At 37.1% G+C, this 12,204-nt stretch overlaps 1 protein-coding gene across 1 annotated transcript in view; it reads left to right on the top strand.

Moving 5' to 3' along the window:
• The window catches only part of ttc27 (tetratricopeptide repeat domain 27), a 90,253-nt gene that overhangs the window by 72,370 nt on the left and 5,679 nt on the right, over positions 1 to 12,204 (top strand). Inside the window, exons 12-16 of the mRNA XM_052580578.1 lie at positions 432 to 554; positions 3,778 to 4,005; positions 5,159 to 5,257; positions 5,692 to 5,744; positions 7,844 to 8,009. Of these exons, the coding sequence (XP_052436538.1) occupies positions 432 to 554; positions 3,778 to 4,005; positions 5,159 to 5,257; positions 5,692 to 5,744; positions 7,844 to 8,009 (669 nt within the window). The remainder of the gene's footprint in view (positions 1 to 431; positions 555 to 3,777; positions 4,006 to 5,158; positions 5,258 to 5,691; positions 5,745 to 7,843; positions 8,010 to 12,204) is intronic.

Raw genomic sequence — 12,204 nt, 5'->3', positions numbered from 1 at the left:
TCAGGCTACGTTTACACGGCAACGATGTAGTCAAAAACTGAAAAGTTTTTCCCTTGCATTTTTTTTTTTTACGTTTCACGACAACGTTTTCAAAACGATTCGCATTTACACGTCTGCCAGGCCAGTAGTTGGCGCTGTCCCTTGGTAGTAAGCAGTACCTGTCAGGAAGTGACTATTATATGTTGTATATGATGCATCTCTGTTGTTTGTTGTAAAATTGCTGAAGTAAATCCACATTTTGCTGAAGAAGCGTTAGCAAACTCTTGAGCAGCGACAACAGTACCATGTACTCCGCCATTGTTGTGTATGTTTGTTCGTGCTTGCCTTAAAAATCTTTGTCATTATTTTATCTTGGTATGTGTTGAATTTAATCTTCACCCACTTTGTCCTAAATATCTTGGCTCACTGTTTGCGTGTCTCTGTGTGTTTAGAGGCAGTTGGCGAGTCTGTTGACTGATTTGGGCCTGACGAGTTCTGCGCTGCTAATCTACGAACGACTGGAACTCTGGGAGGATGCCGTTGTCTGCTTGGAGCGGATGGGACAGCACGGCAAGGTATGCTACTCAAATGTGTTTTGTTCAAGAACACTTTCAAAGTATTAGTTCAAACAAATGAATGCCAGTGTTGCTGTGGCGGGCTGGTGAGTATCTTCAAATATCGTTTTGATAGTCTTACAGTATTTACCCATCTCTCTGTTTATCTGTCTCTCTCTCTCTCTCGCTGTGTGTGTTAGTGCAGATTTCTGGGAGCCATTTCACAGCTTTATTAAGTTACCGTGCACTTTGTGTACCAATCAGATTATAGGGTACATCTGAGGTCAATAAAACCATCCAATCACCCCCAATCTGAGCTGTAATATTATAAAAATATACTGACATCCACTCCACTGTAGTATCTACCTTTCCCTGCACTCATATTAAAGTTTAAAGCCATAAACTGCAGGTATGTATAGAAAAAGTAAACGACAGAATACCGAGACGGCTGATAGGGAGTGATGCTTCATATGAATGGAACGAAATGAGAAAATCAGTGAAATGTGTGAAGCAGAGAGAAAGTGAGGTGAGAAGAGGGCGCATACACAAATCAGCAAGACTGGAGTGCGGAGAAGTGCTTTGCTGCTGGTTTAATTCGTGAGATTCTGTGTTCGTCTAATGAGGGAACATCTTCAGAGCACGGTGTCCTGATGTTTATTTGATTTGAGTTCAGTTTATTGTCCCGCAAGAGCTTGCATGAGTACTTGTAGATTGCTGTTGGAATTTACTGTTTGGAGGCTCTATCCATGAATACTATTACACTATTTTTACTTTATGATATTATTGCTTTACACTGTTTATTATTTTGCAATACCATTAATGTATCTACAATAAATCTAATTTTTTGGCATTGACCATTGTTAGTTGACTCTCTTATCAAATGTGAAATTGTAATATTTTTTTAGGATGGGGCTTTATTAAGATAGGAAAGTGTAGAGTGAAATGGAAGCAAAGTGGGAGAGAGAAAAGAGGGAAAGATCCTGGAGTCGGGGGTTTTCAAACTTGGGATGCCCACAATGCAATAGGGTTATACATGCAATAGGTCACACTGCCCATTAGGCTATTGGTGCTGACAAGTTTGTAGATTTGAATTATTTTAATCTTATTTTAAATTAAGTTCTCTGTTCAATTTTGATACGAGGAAACAACAGTCACTCAAATCCGAGTAAGAACTGTTTTTGGATACATCCCATATTTTTATAATAGGATGCAAAAATTCCTCTCATGAAAAAATCTCATATGAAATTAATTAAAGATTAAGCAGCATATGTAATATTTAGCTTGATCTCCTGAGGTCTAATATTAATATTTTGGTTACATGACTTTTTTTGAACCCCTACCACAACCACCAACTGTTCTTTTTTGTTTTGTTTGTTTTTTAATCATAGAAAGTGGCAAAAAAAACATTGGTCATTCTAAGTTAAGAAAACAGTTGGTGACAAAACACTTTATATTAGAACTAATGGTTTTCTACTTAAACTAAAGGAATTAGAGGTTTCTTGCTGTGAAACCCAGAGACTTTATCATGGTTAACACTTTCTGGCACCAGATTTTTCAGTTTCCTTTCCGATATTTCCAACCTGTTATTAGCATTGAAACTGATGACCTTGTCCCTGATTAGCATCTGTCAGTCATGAGATCCATCAGAGGAAACCGCAGCCTCACTGTGCCTGACTGGGCTTCACAAACCTTTGCTGGCTTCAGTGGCACCTTGTTGTTTATGGGCAATATGAAATGTTTAGTTTTAATGGCAGCGTGGAACAAAAGAGCATTGAGGTGCTGTCAGACCATGGGGTTCTCTTTCTCTCCAGTGTTACTTCGTCTTATCGGTGTTGTTCTTATTGAACAGTAATATATAATACACAAGTAAATAGCTTATTCATCATCTGTCTGGGCCTTTTGAGCTTTCTTTTTTTATCTAACTATTGTGTTGGGCATGAAGAGCTATTGTTCCCACTTCTCAAATTATGTGTACTCACAAAAATAAATAAATAAGCACCCAAATAGAAGTGCTGGCCAAGCACTGTGAATTTTATTGCCTCCCACCCCCTCTCTCCCACTACAGCTTCAGTTCTGAGCGTTTGCAAAAAGCCCTTTATCTATCCATCCCCATGAGTACCAGCAGGGGTGGAAGGGCAGGAGGCCATGAGAGATGCACTGTAATATAGCACAGCGTCCAGTGACTGAGACTGTAAGGGTATGTGTTAATGGTAGCTGAATTTTCCCCAGCTAGATTTAGAAAAAGAGTTCATGGCTTTTACATTTGGAGAAGCTGTTGATGTCTGTAGCAATAGTACTGCTGAGGACCATGTTTATAATGGTTTGTGGCCATACATACTGAAGATATGTTGATTCTTGTTTCATATTTTGGAGATTGAAGTTTAAGTCTGTTTTCAACACCTCTCCCAAAATAGTTTTCTGTATTCTCTGGTCTTTACCAAAAACTGATGTTTCTTGTTCGAAATTTTTATTTTATTTTAATTTTTGTGTTATATTATTTTTATTTTTATAATTTTATTTTATGTCTATTAAAGGTTGCTAGAAAACACTACTCACTTATCAAATCTATATTTAGATGTAACGTAAATATTGCAGATTTGGCACAAAAAAAGCATATATATATATATATATATATAATCTACTAATCTTATTTATTTATTTGTTTTCATAATTATTTTATCATTTATCAATTTCTTTAGGAATTGTTTTAGTAATGTGGATTTTAATAATATAAAAAGAAAACAAAAACATGTATATCATTAGTTTAATCTCTACTATGCAATGTATGGCCAAAAATACGTGGACATCCAAACACCACACCCAATTTCAAAACCATTGGCATTAATCAAGAGTTGGTCCTCTGGAACAGCTTTCATTCTTTCTTTTCATTCTCCTATTCAAACACAGAATGAACTGAAAGTTTCAATTAATCCCAAGGGTGTTCAGAGGTGTTCAGGTCTAGCTTTGTGCAGGACAGTCCAGTTCTTTCAAGCAAATATTGAGTAAAACAACTTTGCATGTCATTCTGGATTAAAAAAAGAAACCAAGTTTCAGCACATAATTCCCTAGAATGATTTTATATGAAGTGGCATATTAACTGGAATTAAGGGGCCTAGACAAACCCAATAATTAGAAAGAGGTCTCCACATACTTCAGACCATGTGCTTATTTTTCCAATATGAGGATTAAATCTGTCAAAGGTTGTTTTAATCTGGCGGTACTTTTCTTTTTCTCTCTCTCTCAGGCGGAGGAGATTTTGAGACGTGAGCTGGAGAAAAAGGAGACACCATCACTTTACTGTCTGTTAGGCGATGTGCTAAAAGATCCACAGTATTATGACCGAGCATGGGAGCTTTCCAAACACCGCAGTGCACGCGCCCAAAGGTCCAAAGCTCTGCATCACCTGCGCCACAAAGAGTTCCAGCAGTGCGTGGAATGTTTCGAACGCTCACTGCAAATCAATACCATGCAGGTATGACGTGCACTTGTGCATAGCTTTATAGTCCTTACATAAGTGTCCTGTAAATGCTGGTAGACCGCCCATACCCCTTTTTTTACTGAAATGACTCGGGTGTATGCTGGGTACAAACGTTTTGTTAGTACCGGCCAGTGTTTCCTTTGACTTGAGAGCCAAATGATGGCATAACTGTTAAAAAATAGCTTTTACGAATGGTTCAAGTTTTAAAAACATATTACATCCAGTGTGATTTGGGACTGTCTAATTACAGTCCTGCTTTTGATGCCAAAAATGATCAAATTCTTCAATCATTTCACGTATGATATTTGTAAATGATAGCCTAGCTTTTTATTTTAGATGGACAAGGGTAATAAAATGGCTGTAGTTTGAGTATCAACGAATTATGAAAACCTATTTTAACATTCATAGTAATTAGTTTTTTTGTTTTTTGTATTTTTTTATGGTGCTTCTACAATAATGGTAAACTCATTTAATGCAGTAAATAGCCATGAAATTCACATGATATCTGTAAATACATTTTTATTTTATATGAATGTTGACCACACATACACAAGCTCTAGAAGATCAAAAAGATGAATGTACCGAACGCTGACAGAGAACATGAGAAACACTGACATAAGAAAAAAAGATCGCAAGACAGCAGTGTGTGGATGAGTGGCATCAGGTTCATCCACCAAAGAACCAAAAAAAAGTGCACAGCTCTCTCTTTTTTTCCTTCCCTTACTCATTCTTCATTCCGCTCTTCATCCATAATGCAGAAGCACAGGCAGCAATAAGACAGAGTAATTTTCCTGAGGGACTCATTGATGACCCTAGCGTGATCTTTACCACCGCCTCGCAGTACTGCCGCAGGGCCTGACGGAGCTAATTCTGCCTTCAGGCCTAGAACTAAAAGTAAGGACGGAACGAGGGCCTGAGAGATGCAAAGATGAGCACTCAGGAGAAGAAACCGATGATTTAAAACATAAAAAAAGAGACCGACTCTTTGAGGTTCATGGGTTCAAAAGACTGCATACATTTTTAGGGGCAGAATAACACGTTTAAAAGAAGACTGAAGCTCTTGAAGTCTCTCATTAATTTTCTTTTTGCCCTCTTCAGTAATTCTCCATTGTTCTCGCGCTCTCTTCTCCATCTTTTATCTCCTCAGTTGGGTGTATGGTTCTCCCTGGGCTGTGCGTATTTTGCCCTGGAAGGCTACGAAGGGGCCGCCAAAGCTTTTCAGAGATGCGTCGGACTGGAACCAGATGTAAGTCACACGGTCCTTGTAAGGAGATCAGTGTCATATGACCATAAAGAAAGGGCTTGTGCTTAGTTATTCCATACTTGTGCGGTCGTATCTGGTTTATGTCTATTGTAATCAATTGATTGTGTCAGCCTGATTATGAATGCCTCCTTGTTTTTGTTCTTTTAGACTTCTGCTTGCTTTTATACATCTATAAAACAGCATAGACCAAGTATTTCTTTAGATGTAGTACAGGGGCCTCTTATTCTCCTAATGGTGTACTTAAAATTCAAATGTAGTCAAGCGGCAGGCTTAGTTACTCCATCCAGGAAACGAGTAAACAAGCTGTTAGGAAATATTCTGTACATGTCTGGTTTCTTAGCCATTTGTCAAAATAAACCATTATAAATAAATGTCACCCGTGGACCTGACTCTGATCGTTTCTCTCCACCTTACAGAATTCAGAAGCATGGAGCAACCTCTCCACAGCCTACATCAGACTGAGAATGAAGTGAGTATGAGTGTAGGCGCTAAGAATAAAGGCTGCATCAAAGAAGCTTTGTTTTGCTGGTCTTTTAATCCAATAAGAGCATTTACTTTTTTGTTCAGCAGTGGTATTTGCAGTAAAGACACTAGTAAAGCAGCAAGTTAAGCTTTCCTTCAATATTTTGGATTACCTGCAAAAAGCCAGGCACTGATGAAACAAATAGCATGTCAGTATTTTGTCAGAAAACATGGCTAATTTTGAATAATCTATTGCTGGCCTTGTAGCTTTTTTTTTTTTTTTTTATACAGTGCTGTTTAAAAAAAGAACTTTTGTTATAAAAGATTTTTAAAAAATTGTGACATTACAGGAAAAAATTACAATATTACAATTCTAATATTTCACATTTATTCATGATCATATAAATTGATCATGTTGACCATATACAGTAAATGCAGCCTAGGTGAGCTTAAGAAAATATTTAAAACATTTTAAAATATCCCCAAACTTTTTAACGGCAATGTATATAGATAGATTAGTACTGCAGCTATTGATCTTTTTCCCCATCCCATGACAAAGTGTGATGGACTGCTAGACGCATGTGTGAATTTCTGAATAATCGCTAGCATTGCTCACACACACTTATCTTTCTCTGAAATCGCCACCATGTACAAACTGTAGATAAGCCCCTATTCAGGTTCCAGTTGACCTGATTTATGCTGCTTTTCTGCGTTTCCTTCATTCTGCATCCGCTGGGGACCCTCAGAGGCCTCCTTGCTTTTCAATTACTGCAGGAATGACTTTGGCAGCTGTAATTGCAAAGATAAATCTCCTCTGGGCTCTTGCTGTGTCTACCCCAGGAGCCAGCACTTCGGCACCACTACCAACCGGCCAATATTAACCAGATTTGGAAGCTAAATGCCAGTTAGGACATTTGTTGCTTGACATGATTGGAGGTTTTTGATGATTTCCTGCGAGTACCGGAGATGTTTCCTGGAACACCACTGTAACGGAATGTACCTGAGGGATTCTGGGAATGATTTCTCTTCTGCCCCTCGTCCAATTAGTCCGGTGCACTCATCCCTGAGATGAGTCTTGGAATCTTCTATTAAAATCTGATTAACACTCCCAGGGTCCATCCAGAACAGAGGAAGTGTGTGTGTGTGTGTGGGAGAGAGATTGTGGACACACCTGCAAGTGTTCAAAGGAAACTAGGCTTTAGATGTTACAATGAAACCCAGCGCTTGAAAAAATACCAGCTCTGTTCCACACAGTGATCTGTGTTGCTGTCTGCAGTCCTTCCAGCAGCGTGCTAACCTCATACTGTAAGTGCAGGATTTGAGCGCTCTGATAGCAGTCTGTGTGCCACACACAGTGTTTCTCACAAGACTTAAGTCACCGTGGATTCCATGTAGTTGGATTTTAGCATCTTGCTAAGCTAATGGTCCAGAACTCCGTAAACAATTTGTTGAAAAAAAACAATGTTAACTTAGAAGTTGCAAGAAAATTGTACAATTAACATGGATTTTTTTGAAGTAGAAGGACTAAAATTGTATTTTATTATTTAACTATTTCTTTTACTTTATTTTTGCTCTTTCACCTGTTTTTTTTTTTTTCACTTATTTATTTGCCACTTTTGCTTTATTTTTTTCCTGCACTCTTTCGATGTTTTTCTTGTTCTTTCACTCTTTAAGTTTTTTTGTTCTCTTTGGCCCTTTTTTCAGTCTTTCTCTCATTCTTTTTGGTTCTTTGATTCATTTTGCTCATTGGTTTTTCTCATTTCTTTTGCACTCTTCAGCTATTTTGCTCTTTTTCACCTTTTCCCCTCTTTCTTGTGCTTTTTGCGATTACATTCTTTTGCCATTTTGCTAAACACATTTTTCCTTTTCTTTCACCCTTTTTTTTCTATCCTCTTCTGTCTCATTCTTTCACTTTCTTTCCTTTGCTATTTCTAACTGCAAGTGTGCCTAACCAGTTTTTGGAAGGGAGAACATAAAACTACTTTTTGTTTAGCCGTACACCGTTTTAAACTACAGTAAATCCACAAGCAAATTCTATGAACCGTAGTTCTGCTAAACACACTGATCTTCCTGTTTGGTGTGTGTGTGTGTGTGTGTGTGTGGTAGGGAGAAGGCATTCCGCACCCTTCAGGAAGCGCTCAAGTGTAATTATGAGCGCTGGCAGATCTGGGAGAATTTCATCGCTGTGTGTATAGACCTGGGCGAGTTCAGTGAGGCTATCAGAGCCTACCATCGCCTCATGGACCTCAAGGACAAATTCAAGGACGTGGAGGTGAGTCAGCATCACAGTTTTTCTCAGGTTAACGCCAAAATCGTTCTTTTTGCATACTGTACGTTTCCAAAAAGTTTTCATCAGATAAAGTATCTAACAACATAAGCTGGAAGTTTTTTCTGGCTTGTGTAAGCAGTGTAAAGCAGCTGGAGTCTCTTGTGTCTCATGTGCTGCTGTCATCACTGCTCTGACCACACTAACAGCTGCCCGACTGCATGTACAGATGAAACCGTCAAGTGAGAGGCTGTGTCTGAGTGAGATCTGATGACTGAATGTTTGTGTGAGAGAAGCGATGATTTCACCCTGATCTGCCCAAATATGCATGAATATATATACATATGCACAAAGGTATTCTTACCCTAGATGGGCTTCTGTCTGCTCACTTTCATCCAAACAGCTCTGTATTTGTCTCTCTGCATCCATGGCCCCATCACACCTCTCCTCCATCAGCTGTGAATCTAATAGCGATGCTGTCATAACACGCGTCTTAAAGCTATACGCCATTAGACACGTTTGTGCTGTGGCTGGTTGATGCACCAGCTGCTACATCCTATTAAATGCGTCATTTGTTTTATCATTTGGTAGTCAAATCGCCTGGTAGTTGTTTACCTCCTTCACTTTACAGCGGCTCCGGGGTCATCATACTGGCAGTAAATTATATTTTTTCATTTTATTTTCACAGAAATTATGGCTACACCTCAAAAAAAAGAAGCTGTTTAGTGCATCTCTAATTTTTAAACACCCACCTCCTACTTTGGGAACAGTGCAAAATCTCTGAAAGCTCTAGCTGTGTATGAGCCAGTGGCAAATTAGTTTTGAGCTCTAATTTATTTTTCTTAGCAAAAAATGAAAAATTAGTGTAAGCATGCGCAAGGAAACTGAATATTAATCTTTTTCAAAGAAGTCTCTAATTCTGTTGAAACGATAGGTTTTTAGTGTCGTTTAAACAATTTCTCAGATTATTTCTTGCAAAATTACAAACGATCTATTTTATGCATTATGCATTTTTGCAAGAATTACATTCAGATCTTTTAGAAATCATCCTAATATGCTGATTTGGTGCTCAAGAAAATTTCTCATCAGTGTTAAAAGCATTTGTTTTTATGGAAATAGTGATAATTTTTTTCATCTTTAATAAATCGAGATTTCAAAAGAACATAAATTATGATTATTTGTTGCAAAATTTACATTTTTTTCGTTTTACTTTTTATTCCATCTTGTCTTTATTTTTTGCAGTTTGACTTGATTTTGCATCATTGAAACACATTCTTCAATTTCATTCTAATTTTAAACTTCATTTCACAATTACTATTTTTTTTTTCTACTTTGATGCGGAAACAGACATCCATAAAAATCTGATGCTTTAAATGGCAAAGAAGTGTTCATACAGTATGTTTGTAGAGTTTAGATTTACAGTCACAGGGGATAACATATAATCCCATATTCTAGGAAGGCGTCCCACAGCTGTTTTCACAAACACAACCATGTTTTGAAATGATTTGATTGCCTCTTAATATGTTTTAAATTAGAAGGCTGTACACGTAAACATTATTCCTACTTACATTCACTTCCAACTTCATTTCCCATTTTCCCCCTCAGTTTAAATTTTTTTTTTTATTCGTTTACGTCTAGTGAGCAGCTAGTAGCTCATCAATTAAAAGTTGTGATGTGAAAGCACAAAAGTTGATAAGGTCATCGCTAGCGTTCGCCTCCAGCCCCTGCGAGAGTTTCAGACGGTAATTGGGATCTGGGCGCTTGGCTGGACTCAAAATCATCACTCACTCTCTACAGTTAATTTTACTCCCTTCATCATCTCTCTCTTCATACAGAAACCCTTCAGAGTGGGAAATTAGATGAGAGCAGTGGTTAATAAGAGAAAATGCTGTGCATGTGTGCGAACATCTTGGTATACAGTCATAAGACCAGTCTCTGTCATTGATCCCACCCATTAATTCACATTCCACAGAGAAAAGAAAGACCATCCTCCCTCTTCCCAAGCTAAAAAAAGATGGATCAAGTATCCTCCTATCTCTCTCTCTCTCTCTCTCTCTCTCTCTCTCTCTCTCTCTTAGTACCATTCTTCATTCCCTCATTTCTCCCAGGAGAGTTGTACCTCTCTCCTTAATTTCACGCTGTAAGGGGATTGTGCAGGACTTACACCCAGACACCCATTCAATTTCCCCAGTAACGTATCACTTCCCCCATCATGAGGGGGCAGTCTTATCCAGTTATCCTATTTAGTCATTTCACACCAGCAGCAGACAGTCACAGATACCAGACTGACTTTTTTTGGTGTGTGTTTGTGAATAGATGAATTTTGAAATGGATAGATTAATGGGTTCTAAAATGGTAAAATGGGGGTTGGTTTAATTTATTTAATTTATTTAATTTATTTCGATGTTGATGTTATCTAAATATAAGCAATAAAAACAAGCTTGTCTAAAACTTTGCCTGTCCTGAAATGCAAAAATTAATAAATAAAATGCTACCTATGCTTCTCATGCTTACTACTGTAAGGCTAAATTTATTTGATGAAAAATAGTTGAAACGTAAATATTGTGAAATATTATTACAGTTTAAAAAGTACAGTTTTCTGTTTTTATATATTTTATATGTATTCATGTAATATATTAATTTCTAAAAAAAGTGTGTATATATACAGTAGATAGTATAGTCATATACCTCTGTTTAGAAATTTTTTTTTATATTTTACTTAAATTTTTCATCCAAATGATTTTTTTTTTTACATTGTAAACAGAAGTGAATTGATCAGTATAAAAGAGCTCTTATCATGTGGTGTTGAGATGATTGCATGAGATGAGAAATGTGGTTATCAGGATCTCTAGGGTGAAAAATGAGTTTTCAGAGGCTAAGCCTCTGGAGGAGAAGTCTGAGGAGAGTTTACAGATATTACACCACTGACTTGGGTGACAAAGATCTCAGCACATCTGCTGAACAGCCTGAAGCGGTCCAGAGGTGAATGAAAGAATTAGGAGAGATAGTGTTGTGAAGATGAAAAAGTGATAGCTATAAGGAAAGAGAAAGGCGATGACGGATGAACTTTTACTTCAGGATTTTGTGCTGTATATTTTCAGGCTTTCAAGAACGATTTGACCACACAGACACACTGTCATGAGAACATGTGGTTCACATAAAACACACTGGTCTGTGTGTAGGCTGTTTGCTCGGATGAAGTTGCTTTCTATCAGTCTTTGCAGTTAAAGTGGGAACATTAGTCTTGGCTGAGTGTCTTACACACACACACATTGCTGCATGTCTCTCGTTTTCTCTCTCTGTCTGTTCAAGTCCTATCATTGTCACTGCTTCACGCAAGCACACACACACGTGAGGAAATTTGGAGCATGTAAAGTAAATTGGGGTCAGTTTTCCGTCTTTCATCTCGTGAAAACCTGAAGTGTTCTAGAATGCTTAGAATGTGACATCATTCGTCATCTTGGGTGAAGCTGTCAGTCATAACACACAATAATATTTTTATTACTTTTATGGTCTTAGTAAATCATATTAACAGAAGTAACCAGTTTTGTAAATAATGACATCAATAACTTTTCCCACCTCATTTTTCCTGATAATGAGATTTATCATACAACAAAAAAAATCATACTTTTGTTTAGCAAGTATGTATTGAATTGATCAAAAGTGACAGTAAACATTTGTTACAAAATATTTGTATTTCAAATAAAATGTTGTCTTTTGAACTCTGTTGAAAGAATCCTAAAAACGTATCATAGTCATCACAAAAATATTAAGCACAACTATCACATCTGTTTTCAACTCTGATAACGCTGTTTTTTTTTTCTTGAGCAGCAAAGCAGCTGCTGAATGCTGCTGTAATTACCCAGAATTACTCGTTCTAAACCTACTGATAAAATACATACAATAATTTTGCCATTAAAAAGAATAAATTGCATATTAAAATGTTTTCAAATAGGAAATTGTTTTTAAATTGTAATAATAATTTTGAGTATTATTTTTTTTAAAATTAAAAGTAAAGTAAAACATACTTTACTTTTACTAAAAAATAATAATCGTATTGACCCCAAATTTCAAACAGTATACATATAAATCATTGGACACTCTTTATTATTATTTTTGATCATGTTACCTCTAAGTAAAACCAGGCAAACTTGTGCATTAGCAAAAACACCCCTCTCCTTTTCACACACACACAAGTTAA

The sequence above is a fragment of the Carassius gibelio genome, chromosome B17 (assembly GCF_023724105.1).
Source record: "Carassius gibelio isolate Cgi1373 ecotype wild population from Czech Republic chromosome B17, carGib1.2-hapl.c, whole genome shotgun sequence".
In the NCBI taxonomy this organism is placed as follows: domain Eukaryota; kingdom Metazoa; phylum Chordata; class Actinopteri; order Cypriniformes; family Cyprinidae; genus Carassius; species Carassius gibelio.
Note: the sequence above shows the minus strand (reverse complement) of the source record. Positions and strands in the feature narration are given on the sequence as shown.